Source organism: Camelina sativa, chromosome 7 (assembly GCF_030686135.1).
Source record: "Camelina sativa cultivar CO46 ecotype springtype chromosome 7, ASM3068613v1".
Lineage (NCBI taxonomy): Eukaryota > Viridiplantae > Streptophyta > Magnoliopsida > Brassicales > Brassicaceae > Camelina > Camelina sativa.
In genome coordinates this window covers 24196510-24208931 of record NC_141886.1, presented here as the reverse complement: position 1 = coordinate 24208931, position 12422 = coordinate 24196510, and the positions used below count along the sequence as shown (strand labels likewise).

The 12422-nt window shown below is 37.0% G+C and overlaps 2 protein-coding genes across 3 annotated transcripts; one reads left to right on the top strand and one right to left on the bottom strand.

The window, feature by feature from the left end:
- Positions 1-191: 191 nt before the first annotated feature.
- Positions 192-4331, bottom strand: LOC104701926 (uncharacterized). 2 transcript variants are annotated; one of them, XM_010417690.2, is made up of 7 exons: positions 4062-4331; positions 2601-3568; positions 1826-2496; positions 1589-1738; positions 1279-1505; positions 1115-1199; positions 192-1028 (listed from the first exon to the last, which is right to left on the bottom strand). In XM_010417690.2, exons 3-7 carry the CDS (start codon positions 1889-1891, stop codon positions 381-383), a joined length of 1176 nt encoding a protein of 391 aa, XP_010415992.2. In that variant the 5' UTR covers positions 1892-2496; positions 2601-3568; positions 4062-4331; the 3' UTR covers positions 192-380. The 2 variants fall into 2 exon arrangements, with proteins under 2 accessions (XP_010415992.2, XP_010415993.2); XM_010417691.2 differs by having other exon boundaries at positions 192-1019.
- A 125-nt stretch (positions 4332-4456) lies between these two features.
- On the top strand, positions 4457-10531 carry LOC104701924 (protein SLOW WALKER 2). The gene is made up of 16 exons (XM_010417689.3): positions 4457-5723; positions 5869-5941; positions 6047-6166; positions 6432-6507; positions 6647-6715; positions 6808-6888; positions 6983-7054; positions 7311-7403; positions 7612-7761; positions 7853-7936; positions 8026-8169; positions 8413-8502; positions 8669-8751; positions 8832-9218; positions 9358-9580; positions 9674-10531. Exons 1-16 carry the CDS (start codon positions 4997-4999, stop codon positions 10325-10327), a joined length of 3126 nt encoding a protein of 1041 aa, XP_010415991.1. The 5' UTR covers positions 4457-4996; the 3' UTR covers positions 10328-10531.
- The last annotated feature ends 1891 nt before the right edge of the window (positions 10532-12422 follow it).

The following is a 12422-nucleotide window of genomic DNA, read 5'->3' as shown; positions in this document are numbered from 1 at the left end:
TAAGCGTTTGCACAAGGAATTCAGATGTGGTGTATTCTCTGTACACCACAAGATAATGCACAGGGTATACAGCTGTGATGTACCATCTGTACCCTAATAGAATATTTTGAACTTAGAATATGAGTTTAATTTTTTTTTTTTATTACAAAGTATGTACTGTAGCAAACTAGTTGTGTAGTTTGGTGTCCAGATTGAAACATTTAAACACTAAGATATTAAACCATTCATCTTCAGTTCAGTGGTGTACAATGTTTTGCACACTTATAAAAACATTAAACCATTCATATTAAACAGCTAATTTGAAATAACTGTACAGGTCTCAAAATTTAAACAAGCAAAACAGAAAAAGTAATTCAAGTCCCCAAATTCATTCAACCTTTTTAGTCCTCACACCTCTCAATGAACGCTTCATATGCATCCATCGCGTACACCTTCCTTAACTCGTCAACACTGTCATCCGTAATCATGCCCATCTCATGTATGCCGAGCCCATACGCGTGCATCTCAAGAAATTTGGCTGCAACAGGACCACTGTCACCTCCTCCTCTCTGGTTCTTGTATATTCCTTCAACCCTCCTCCATGTTAGTGGTTTTGTTGAGAAGTTCTTTCTATACTTCTTTCCAATTGTATCGATAACCAACCAGGGAACCATCTCTACAACAGGCGCCATCAGAGACGTTACTTCCTCGTCGGAGCTAGCTTCAATACAAGGGTCAAACACCTCTACTTCACCCAGCCTCAAGTTAATTAACAGACCTACCCAGTGTTTGTCGGACCAGTTCATAGGGATGTACACCATGTCGACATGTTGTACAAACGTTGTTGGCATCTGCCCTTTTGATTTGCCCAGAACAAATGCTCTTAAATCCAGTCCCCAATTGTACTTCTTCTTATTCTTCCACGCCTTGAAACTCTCGTATTTGTTATTTAGAAGGGTCACAGAATAAGTGTCAACAAAAGAAGCTCTTCCTGTGGTGTACACAGCTCCCCTTCTGCGCCATAGCATAGACATTATTACCTGCATATGCTGTTTATCATTCTCAACAACTTAGTGACTTATACTATCATGTTCGATGTAAATAAAACAATCAGATAGGTGTACATGTTTTTTACCTTTGTGTTCAATGGGTATTGGGCCTCAGCTATGTCGAGGAAAAACCGATATGTTATTGTGTGCTTAGTTACAATCGTAAACGCCCTGAACAATAACCAATTATTTGTTAGATAATTTAATTACAAGAATAAATTAACTAACAATCTAGCTGAGCTGAACTTACTGCTCCTCATTGGCCTCCAGCAGGTCCTTTAACGTCTCAAATTTGTCCACATCTAAACAGTACATCGGGTGGTACTCAGGAGTTTTCTGCTTGCTTGCAAATAGAGCTTTTAACTTTGGGTCACCACCAGTATACTCTCCACCCTTAACGTACCTTGAAGCACGGGGAACTCTCTTAGACTTCTTTACCAACAATTGTGGACTCTGCGGAGAAGAACCCAATTTTTCCTGTTCAAAAGCAATATAATCTGAGCCAAATAACTAAAGAACATTGATATATACATATAAACCAATTTTAGGTGTTCACTAACCTCTCCGCAGGTTTCTGTTTCAGCAATTTCTGGATAATGACATAATCCTTCATGTCCACTTTCTAAACCGGAGGGCACAATAGCAAAGGCATTGTGTTCAACAAACGGTGAATCATTGCTTGTACACCATTCGTTCTCAAAGTCCATGCTCTGCAAGTCAAAAACAAATTAGATTGTATTCATCCCAAAATGGATTGAACACCAAATTCCGCATATGGTACACTAAATCATATTTACCTGTCCAAATTCGTCTCCTGCTGTATTATCATATCCCACCTTCTCTGGTACATGTCCACTATCCATTTTTGAACTCTCTTGGGGGACTGACAGATCCAGTGAGTCGAGATCTTTGATGATGTCTTGTACATGTGGGTAAGCCTCAGCCCATTTGTGGCGTTACTGTTAGCAATGCTATCTCCCTCCTCCATAGCACCTGTTTTTTCAGGACACATTTCTGTCTCCACCTCAGTCCTTTTCCTCTTATTGTTGACCCTGGGAGATGGCAATAGACCCCCACAGTCACATTTAGTCAGCCCGGCAAACATCTTCATCATCTCTCCCCTCAATGCTTTTTCTGTCTCTTTCTGTGCCTCCGCTATCAATTTCTTCACCATCTCAATATTGTCTCCATCATCCTTTTTTGTATCAGCATCTTTTTTGGCTTTTGAAACATTACCACCTCTCCTAGCAGGCTCTTTCTTGACTCCTCACCTAGCAGCCGATTTCTTAACACCACTAGCTTTGTCATCATTCACAACAACTTCTCCACCTGGCCATTCTGACTGAGTAAACTCATGACCTTCGATTAGCAAGTTCTCCATATAATTCACCTTCTCATCTACAGCATCTTCGTCCCACCCAAAATCCATTTCTTCTAAGCACCCATCACCCTCAAGCGTGTAAGCAACCTTCAAATGTATAAATGAATGTCAGTGAGAACAGTTTCAAACAAGACATCGCAGTAAATAACTAATGTTAACGAGAAGTGTACAACTAAAGTGGTGTACATTACCTTTTCATCGACTTCCACCTGGAGGATGTCTTTTTGATGTAGAATGATGATATTTGTCCCCAGATCCTCATATGCAATCTGAGTATAATCGCGCATGTCACCTGGCTCCGGTATCTTAGACAAAAGCAGTGGAATTGCATCAAACGCCTGCATTTGGAGTGCCAATGGAAATTCATAACAGCAACTGCTTTTTTGATTGAGGCGGGCTTTAAGTTCTATGAAGGGGTCGGTACTGCTTTGTTCAGGAGGTCCAAACCTCTCAATTGTATGGATGAATGCTTCTCTGCCCCACGGGTATGACAAGAAGAATTCAATATCATCAAGCATCTCCACATACTTGTTTGTTATATGAAGGTATTTGTTACTGCAAATAACCACACCGTCCACCAAGAGAATCAGAACCAAGCAGAACCTTTTCCAGGGAGACATCTTCTCTTCATCATCTTCCTTCAGTTTGCTGTCTGCTTTTAGCATATCCGAGATGCTTGAGACACTCACAGATTTTTTTGCACCAAATAATCTCTTCCAAACACTGGTTGAATTTTTGTTATGGCTTTTGAACTCCTCTTCACTCGGAAATTGTCCACATGCCAACCTCGTCGTAATGTGAAATTCTCGGAGTTAGAATCTCATAGGCTTCCCTCCAAAAACGAACCAAAGTTCATGCCTCTTCTTCGTCACTAATTGCCGACATAACGGACCATGAATAAGCTTGGCCGAGTGAAGTGTACGGCAGACTGGATACTTGAACAGCTTTCCAAACTGGGAGTTCATCAGACGGTAGTAAAAACTTGTACCGGCGAGGTACTCAGCAATATCCCCTAGGTACTCCGGTTTGGAATAGATGTTGAGCCTTGATTCCTTAGGATAGCAACCTCTTCCAAGGATTCACTCTGGAAGACCATGGTCGACACCTTCTTCTTCAACCTCTGACTCTCTCGGCAGTATGCATGAAGAGAGATTCCGATCTGGATTTTTATAAAATTTTGACTTGTTAGTAAATAAAAGATGAGAAAACTGCAAGACACTATCCGAACACCAAAGGACAAGAGAAATCGAGAACTCGGAACTGAACACCAAAAATATAAATCGAAACTCGGACTGAACACCCAAAAAATATAGACAAAGATATTAGAGAAAAATCGAAAAATAGGACTGAACACGAAAAATGGAAATCGAAAACATCGGATTGAACAACAAATTTGAAAAAATCGAGATTGAACACCAAAAGTAGAAAAAATCGAGATTGAACACCTAAAGTAGAAAAAATCGAAAACTGGGAATGGAATAAAAAACTCGGATTGGAATCGAAAACTAGAAAACTCGGATTGAACACCAAAAGTAGAAAAAATCGAGACACTCGGATTGAACACCAAAAGTAGAAAAAATCGAGACACTCGGATTGAACACCAAAATTAGAAATAGAATTCGAAATACACCAAAATTCAGAATGAAACTGACCTGTCTTGCTACTCTCGCCTTTTATCCTGCGTTTCGCACCACTACGAGTACACCTAGCCTCTATAGACATCGCTTCTCCAACTGGACTCTCTGAAACTGCTCTCTCTCAAAGCGGCTCGTACACCGGACTAGAGTCGTAACCAGAAACTAAGGTTTGCGATTTGTTAACTAATGAGCCAAAATATTAGATCAAAAAATATTTGAGCCTAAATGTTTGGGCCGAAAAAAATAAAATGGGTTGCGATTCAATATTTTGGGATCCAATTACACAAAAAATAGAATAAACTAATAAAACTCTATTTTATATCAGACATGGGTACACTGGTCTTTTTCAGTTTTTTTGTCCTTAGTATCCGGGGGATTTTTAAATACTAACTTAACTTAATTTGCTTCACAAATACTTTATCTCACAAAAATAAGAAAAGTGCCTATTTCTCAAATTTTTCAAAAAAATGTCTATTTCTCTAATTTCTTTCCATAAAGTGTCTAATACACTAATGGACTCCATGAATTGTTTGGTTGCGTAGTGAACTAAAGCGATTTCCGAATGTTTTTGTCAAAATATATTGTTCTTTTAGTGAACACATAAGCTATTGGGCTGGGACAGTCTCAGAGGAACACAAAAGCTTTTGTTTCTGAAAGAACTTTACACGGAGACAAATTAGAGAGACTTGGGTGTTAAGACTGTTTTGCCCCTGTCTTAATCCAGTATAATTTATTAAATTACACTTTTGCCATTCTCTGTGTCTGCTCTGTCTCTCGTGCCGTTTTCTAAAACCCTAGCAAAAGGCTTTTGTAGAAGAACCCCAAAAAACCACTTTGAAGTTCTCTTTCTCCAATCTCAAAAGCACAGAGATTTGAATCAAACCTAATTTTGCTGCTGCAATCTCTCAGAACCCCTCTTCATATGCTTTGATTGAAAAAAAAAAAAAACAATGTCAAAGACAAAGCCATTGAGTAAATCATCTCAGGACTTGAGTCTACTCACATCTGACATCGCATCGTTCGCTTCCTCTATTGGTTTAGCTTCATCTCTTCCTTCTTCTGGTTTCAACGACACTGATTTCAGAAAGCCTCTTAAACCCAAATCCCAGAGAAAGAGAAAACCTAAGAAGGACGCTTCCGCCGATCATAAGGCTAATGAAGAAGAAGGAGGAGACGCAACAAAGAACCCGAAATCGAACACTGGAAATGAAAAGGGCAAGAATCCAAACAAAGATGCGGCGGCGAAACAAACCATACAGCCGAAGCCAAAGCCTGGATTTTTATCTATTGAGGATGATACTACTGGGGTTAAGGCCAAACGTTTCGATGAATTCAAGGGTTTGCCTAAGTTACCATTGGTGAAAGCGAGTTTATTGAGCTCTGAATGGTACAATGATGCGGCGGAGCTGGAGGAGAAGGTCTTTGGTGGCCGTAGTAAAGTGGCGGTGGCGAATAAGGAGGATTTCAACGGTGTGGTGGAGAAGAAGAGAGAATTAGGAGAGAGGTTGATGTGGCAATACGCAGAGGACTTTGTAACTTCGAAAGGAAAAGGTGGAGATATGAAGATGGTGATGTCTGCTCAAAAGTCAGGGACAGTGGCTGATAAAATCACTGCCTTTGAGATTATGGTTGGAGAGAATCCCATTGCAAATATGAGGTCTCTTGATGCCTTATTGGGTATGTTTCTTGTGTGTGTTTCCAAGAAAAACTCTGATCTTTATATTGAATGAAAACGAGTCTTTTCTAGGTTCATTTAGTTTCTATTTGTTTTGGAATTTTGAAATCATCTGAAGCATTTTGTTGATGTCTCTGTTTATTGCAGGAATGGTGACTTCAAAGGTTGGAAAAAGATTTGCATTTAGGGGTCTTAAGGCTCTGTCAGAAATTTTGATCAGGCACATATTTCTTACTCTCATACTTTGCTTTCGAGTTTTATGTGTCCAAAATTATGTCAGTCTTAATTTTTTTTGCTAATTAACTGAGCTTTTTTTCTTCTCCAGGTTATTACCTGATCGCAAGCTGAAGACACTTTTACAACGACCCTTAAACAGCATTCCGGAAAATAAGGATGGTTACTCGCTTTTGCTATTTTGGTACTGGGAGGAATGCTTGAAACAGAGGTAAAGAAAACTTATCATTTTGCTTCTTGTTGTTGTAGTTACCCCATCAAGTTGGTTTCTTAGGCTTCTTTGATGGCCTCATTAGACAAGAAAAAAATATAGAACATTGTCAGATAGCATATACTTCCCAAAAGCTTTTCAAAATGTAGTTAGTTTAAATCAGGCCACGAGGGATGTGTGTATATCGTTTTTCCAAGATCTGTATCTTCTATGTGTTCCAGAGGATCGATGTGTCAGTTAATTAGCTTACGATGCTGATTTGTAGGTATGAGCGATTTGTCAACGCCCTTGATGAATCATCTAAAGATATGCTCCCAGAGCTTAAAGACAAGGCTTTAAAGGTATATCCTATCACCACTCTGCACCCCTAGCTTATTTAGCAGCATTGGTCTCCAGGTTTTGTAAGATTCTTGATGAGCTGTCATATTAGACATTTAAGTATTATCGATGTTTAAGTAATTTTTTTTCTTTTTGGTTCAGACAATATTTTTCATGTTGACAAGCAAATCAGAACAAGAGCGGAAATTGCTAGTGTCATTGGTGAACAAGGTATTGTCAATTGTTACTTTTAAATATTTGTATTCTAATTATTTATTTCCAGCTGTGCCCCCTTTAATTGTTCTGTGGATTACTTTACACAGTTGGGGGATCCTCAAAACAAGAGTGCATCTAATGCTGATTATCACCTAACAAATCTTTTGGCTGATCATCCTAATATGAAGGTGCGGCTATTCAACCTGTTTCAGTATTTGGTTACTTATTGATTTTTTTGTTTGGCCTCTTCTCTTTGGCTTAACTGTATAGTAATTTTTGCAGGCTGTGGTGATTGATGAAGTTGACTCCTTTCTCTTCCGACCTCATCTTGGGTTGCGTGCAAAATATCATGGGGTATGTCGTTTTATTTACTGTTTATCCTGTTCCACTATTCTACTCTACTAAGGTTCACGATATCCATTTTTCTTCGTTTTCTTATTCATCTCTGTAAACTGGTTTATGGTATCACAATCTGAAGTGTAATATTTAAGTCCTTTTGATCTGAATGGGAAACATTTTTACTGAGACTTTACGGAAGAAGAGTAGTATAAAGTTTATCCACTAGTAGCTTTCCTTAAACCATGCTTATTAACCTTTCTAAACTTCACAGGTTAACTTTTTGAGTCAGATTCGATTGAGCCACAAAGGAGATGATCCAAAGGTGGCAAAACGCCTAATTGATGTATATTTTGCCCTATTTAAGGTATAGAACTGGCATCTAACTTCTAAATAAGTGAGAAATCAAACATTTTCTTGTGATCTTAAATTTTTTGCCTCCATTTCTACCTTCTCAGAGACTTCTACAGCCCTTAAAAGTTTTCTTTTGGGTGTAATCATAAGTCATAACATCAATTATTTCACCCGTTGGAAACTCAAATCTGAGATACAGGAGTGTTTTTGCATTCTTGTAGGTTTTAACCACTGAAGCAACTAGAAAACAAGGCGCAGATGATAAAGGAGTCGCTAATAAGAAAAATGCCAACCCAAAGGACACTAAACAAGAGACACCATCTGATTCACCTGTTGAATTGGATTCCAGGATTTTATCAGCTTTACTAACTGTTAGTCCGGATGTTTTATTTTTGTATACATGATATTTTATAGCATTGAGACTTTATAGATCTCAACTTATAGCTTATTCCGTTATTGCAGGGAGTTAACAGAGCTTTTCCATATGTTTCCACCGACGAGGCCGATGATATTATTGAATCTCAGACGCCGGTGCTTTTTAAACTGGTAACTCCTAAAGTTTCATCGTGTAACTTTCGTTTCATTTGTTGCAACCAGAAAATTAATAAAGAAAATGGGATCTTGAATGCATCTAGGTACACTCGAAGAATTTCAATGTGGGAGTTCAATCACTTATGCTTCTTGACAAGATCTCATCCAAGAATAAGATTGTCAGTGACAGGTTTTACCGTGCGTTGTACTCGAAACTTCTACTTCCCTCTGCAATGAACTCTTCTAAGGCAAGTTAGATTTTGAGGCTTCTGTATTTCTGTGTTTCCATCACGTCAGATTATTCTTAGTTTATGAATGGATTATCACCCTTACAATTTGGTAGATCCCGAAATTGGTTGCAGAGTGTTAGCGTATTCACATTTCATACATTTTTAATCTTGTGAGAAAAACACTTATGTATCCTCCCCTGGCATACGCCATAGGCTTTTCTTCATAACCCTGTTTAATAATTTTTCATTCCTAATTTTCAGGCTGAAATGTTTATTGGACTTCTTCTCAGAGCCATGAAAAATGATATAAATGTGAAGCGTGTGGCTGCCTTCGCCAAAAGAATCTTGCAGGTTGGTAACATGAACAAGTAATTTATGGTTTCAGTGACAATATTAATATCATTCGTCCTATACCGAAATCTTGATTATTTTGTTATATTAATTATTCGTGTTGACACACTCTGTATACAAACTTTTTTCCGTTATCTCTAAAGTTTACTCTTAAATATTTGAATAGGTTGCACTTCAACAGCCACCACAGTATGCCTGTGCATGCCTTTTCCTTTTGTCTGAAGTGTTAAAAGCAAGACCACCTCTATGGTAAGCATTTTTTGTTCTGTTAACCATATATGCCATGGCTTTTATCTGGTGATACAATGGTCCGTATATATACCTTGCAGGAAGATGGTGGTCCAGAGTGAATCAGTTGAGGAAGAAGAAGATGTAGAACATTTTGAGGATGTGATAGAGGGAGATGATATTGTTCCCATTAATGTAGCAGAGAATGACAAGAGTAATGTTCAAGTTGATCATGATGGTGGTGAAATTACAGGTAGAGATGGTGATTCTTCTTCAGATGACGAAGAGGCTTTGGCAGCCAGGCAATCTGATGAAGAGGATGATTATGCTTCTGATGATTCTGAAGAGCTGTTTATAGAAGAAACTCCCCATGAGCTTCAAAACACCATGGAGGTTTCTAATGACATGGAAAAAAGAAGCCAACCACCAAAGAAATCAAGTTTTCTTCCTGGAGGATATGATCCTCGTCATAGAGAACCTTCTTACTGGTCAGTTAATTTCATCTTTCATCGAAGCTTAAGTATACTGCTTTTGTCCTAAATATATGTCTGACAAGCTATGCGTGGAACAACGATAATATTTTAAGCCTTCTTGGTTGGAACTGAATCCTTGATCTCAAATTAACAGTAACGCAGACCGTGCGAGTTGGTGGGAGTTGGTGGTTCTTTCAAAACATGCTCACCCCTCGGTTGCTACAATGGCCGGAACCCTTCTCTCGGGAACAAATATTATTTACAACGGAAACCCGTTGATCGATTTATCTCTCAGTGCTTTCTTGGATAAATTCATGGAGAAGAAAGCAAAGCAAAACACTTGGCATGGTGGCTCCCAGATCGAACCTTCCAAGAAGGTAAAAAGCTCAAGCTTCCAACAACTAGAGCTGTAAACCATTTTGTTATCTACTTTCACCTGTAACAGTTCTTCTTTTTCTTTGCATGTACAGCTTGACATGTCAAACCGTGTGATTGGAGCTGAGATTCTCTCGTTAGAAGAAGGAGACGTGGCCCCGGAGGATCTAGTCTTCCACAAGTTCTATGTGAACAAGATGAACAGTACGAAACAATCAAAGAGAAAGAAGAAGAAGAAGCTACCTGAAGAAGAAGCTGCCGAAGAACTTTACGATGTCAATGACGGTGATGGTGGAGAAAACTATGGTAGTGATGTTGAACTCGATGGTGGTGATGAGAGTGACAATGATGAGATTGAGAATATGTTGGATGATGTTGATGATGATGCTGTGGAAGAAGAAGGCAGTGAGTATGATTATGATGATCTCGATAGAGTAGCAGGAGACGATGAGGAAGAGCTTGTGGCTGATGTGAGTGATGCAGAGATGGACTCAGACATGGAAATGGACATGCATGATGGTGAAGAAGATGTTGATGATAGTGGTGATAATGATAGTGATGGTGATGATGGTCGTGGTAAGAAGAAAAAGCAAGAGAAAAGAAAACGGAAATCTCCATTTGCGAGTCTTGAAGAATACGAGCATTTAATAGACCAAGACGAGAAGGATGATTCCAAGTCTAAAAGAAAAGTAGTAGCATCAGAGCCCACAAAGAAGAAGAAAAAGAAGAAGACCAAAGCATCAGAGTAAAAAGGTTTGAAGTAATAAGCAAGACTTGTTGAGTGTTATGCAAGGCTCCTTGTGCTGGTGAGTTTATACTGAAACACTGGAGATAATTTACTCCAATTTTTGTGGCCTTTTTTTCTTTTAAAAAGAAATATTGTACGATTATGTTTTTAATTTAATCACTTGAGACTTGAAATTATTGTTCAAATATCACGAACTTTTTGAGTATTTTTGTTTACAGTTAAATACAAAAATTGAACATAGTGATGTGATGGTACCACACTATCATGACAGGCGTGAGAATCCAAGTTGATTTAGTTGTAATTTGGTGGTTAGTAAAATCATCTTAGATCTTTAATTGAGTGATATGATTAAGACATGCTTAGTTCTTATGTTACCTTAAAAATCTTACTTTTTTTGGGGATAACCGAACCTTAAAAATCTTACTTTTAAAAGAACATATCTAAACCTAAACCCATTTTAGAAAAAGATGTACAATATTTTGAAACATTTCCAAATCCATAAATGGATCAGGTCAAAACGATATATTTAATTACGTCGACAAATATAAAATAGAAATACGTATGAAATACAAATACGTATTATTATTATAGATTACACGAAGTCGAAAATTAAAGAAGATTAGTTGCACAATTGTCGCGCACTTACATGAACAACACCATCCCAACTGGCTTGTCTCTACTTTAGTTTTGGACTCTAGCGAACATATAATTTATAATTTCACTTAAATAAGTTCCTAACCTTTTCACTAATATTTTTTTAAAATCTCTAACGCAAAAAGCATTATCCTTAGAATATTGTGATTACGAATCGGAAGTAATTAGTATTCCAAAATTTAGATTGCTTGTCTGGTTCGGTTCGTGTGATCATTCCAGTCTATATATGCACACGCATATACGCATATATGTGCTTGTGTCATTTTCATTTTCCCGACTCTTGATTATGTCTAGATGCATACGTACATAAGTTTATTGAGATAAGACATTGGATAGTTAGTTATCTAATATCATAATGATGATTGATGAGTGAGTACTATTTTACTATTTGATTACTTTTGCCATAACCAAGTATTATGTTCGACAATTTATAAAAAGAAGTATCAACTAAAATTCCTTAAATGATTAGCTTACCATCCACAACTTTTTTTTTGTTCCATAAAAAGACAGACAGTAAGGTCATCTCCACCTAATTTCTTGGAAATGCCAAACTAACTTTATTCAAAAAAATGAGCAATATCTTTGATATATTGAAAAGGCTAACTAAAAAGACTGTATATATTTTGTATATTAAAAAAAACAATCATAATATGTCTAGAACCTATTTTTCCTCAAATACTGTCAAATTAGTTTATATGGGTTTTCGAATCTACATTAATTTGATCGAATGGTTTTGTAAATTCAGATATAATAAATTAATTAATGTAATTCGTATGAATTGAGAAAAACAAAAATTAGTCGACAGAAGGAAGTCATGAAGACCATATTTGTTATTTTGTATATATGAACGACAAAAAATTAGCATTATCGGGTAATATTGAACAAAATTGTGGACAAGATGTAATCGTTATCTAAAAACATCACTCTTTGTCCGATCATTAGACAACAACACGCAATAAGAGGTCGCCTACACATCTCACACCGCACATACGTATATATCTTAAACATTTTATATCTATATATATTGTTATATGTATATATGAATATATTATAGGATTACTAATTAAAAAAACCTTATTCAATAAACATTAATATGGTGTTATGACATACGTAGACGAAATAAACTGTTACATGCAAGAAAATATAATATAGACCTTATGAAAGTATATATATATATAAAGTATAATATTTGTGTGTATATATATAGTTTTTGTCATGTTAATCTCGATTAATTGTTTTTTTTAAAATTACTTGGGTTAGCGTCTAAAAATGGTCGATAGTTACATGATGAAATTATTCGCATGCATATTGTTCAAATACGGTTAATATATGTAATGTTTTCGAGTAGTCTTTGGTTTCTTACTAATCAAATATTTTTTCTAAAGTAAACTGAATTGTATTGTGTCTCGTAGTTACGTACTATATTATCATTTCCATCTTCA

Coding starts and splice junctions, on each gene's coding strand:
- LOC104701926 (XM_010417690.2), bottom strand. CDS start 1,891: ATGGATAGTGGACATGTACCAGAGAAGGTGGGATATGATAATACAGCA. Junction 1,506..1,588: donor AAACAGAAACCTGCGGAGAG/GTTAGTGAACAC, acceptor GCTTTTGAACAG/GAAAAATTGGGTTCTTCTCC. Junction 1,029..1,114: donor AATACCCATTGAACACAAAG/GTAAAAAACATG, acceptor AATGATAAACAG/CATATGCAGGTAATAATGTC.
- LOC104701924 (XM_010417689.3), top strand. CDS start 4,997: ATGTCAAAGACAAAGCCATTGAGTAAATCATCTCAGGACTTGAGTCTA. Junction 9,219..9,357: donor CATAGAGAACCTTCTTACTG/GTCAGTTAATTT, acceptor TCAAATTAACAG/TAACGCAGACCGTGCGAGTT. Junction 9,581..9,673: donor AGATCGAACCTTCCAAGAAG/GTAAAAAGCTCA, acceptor TTGCATGTACAG/CTTGACATGTCAAACCGTGT.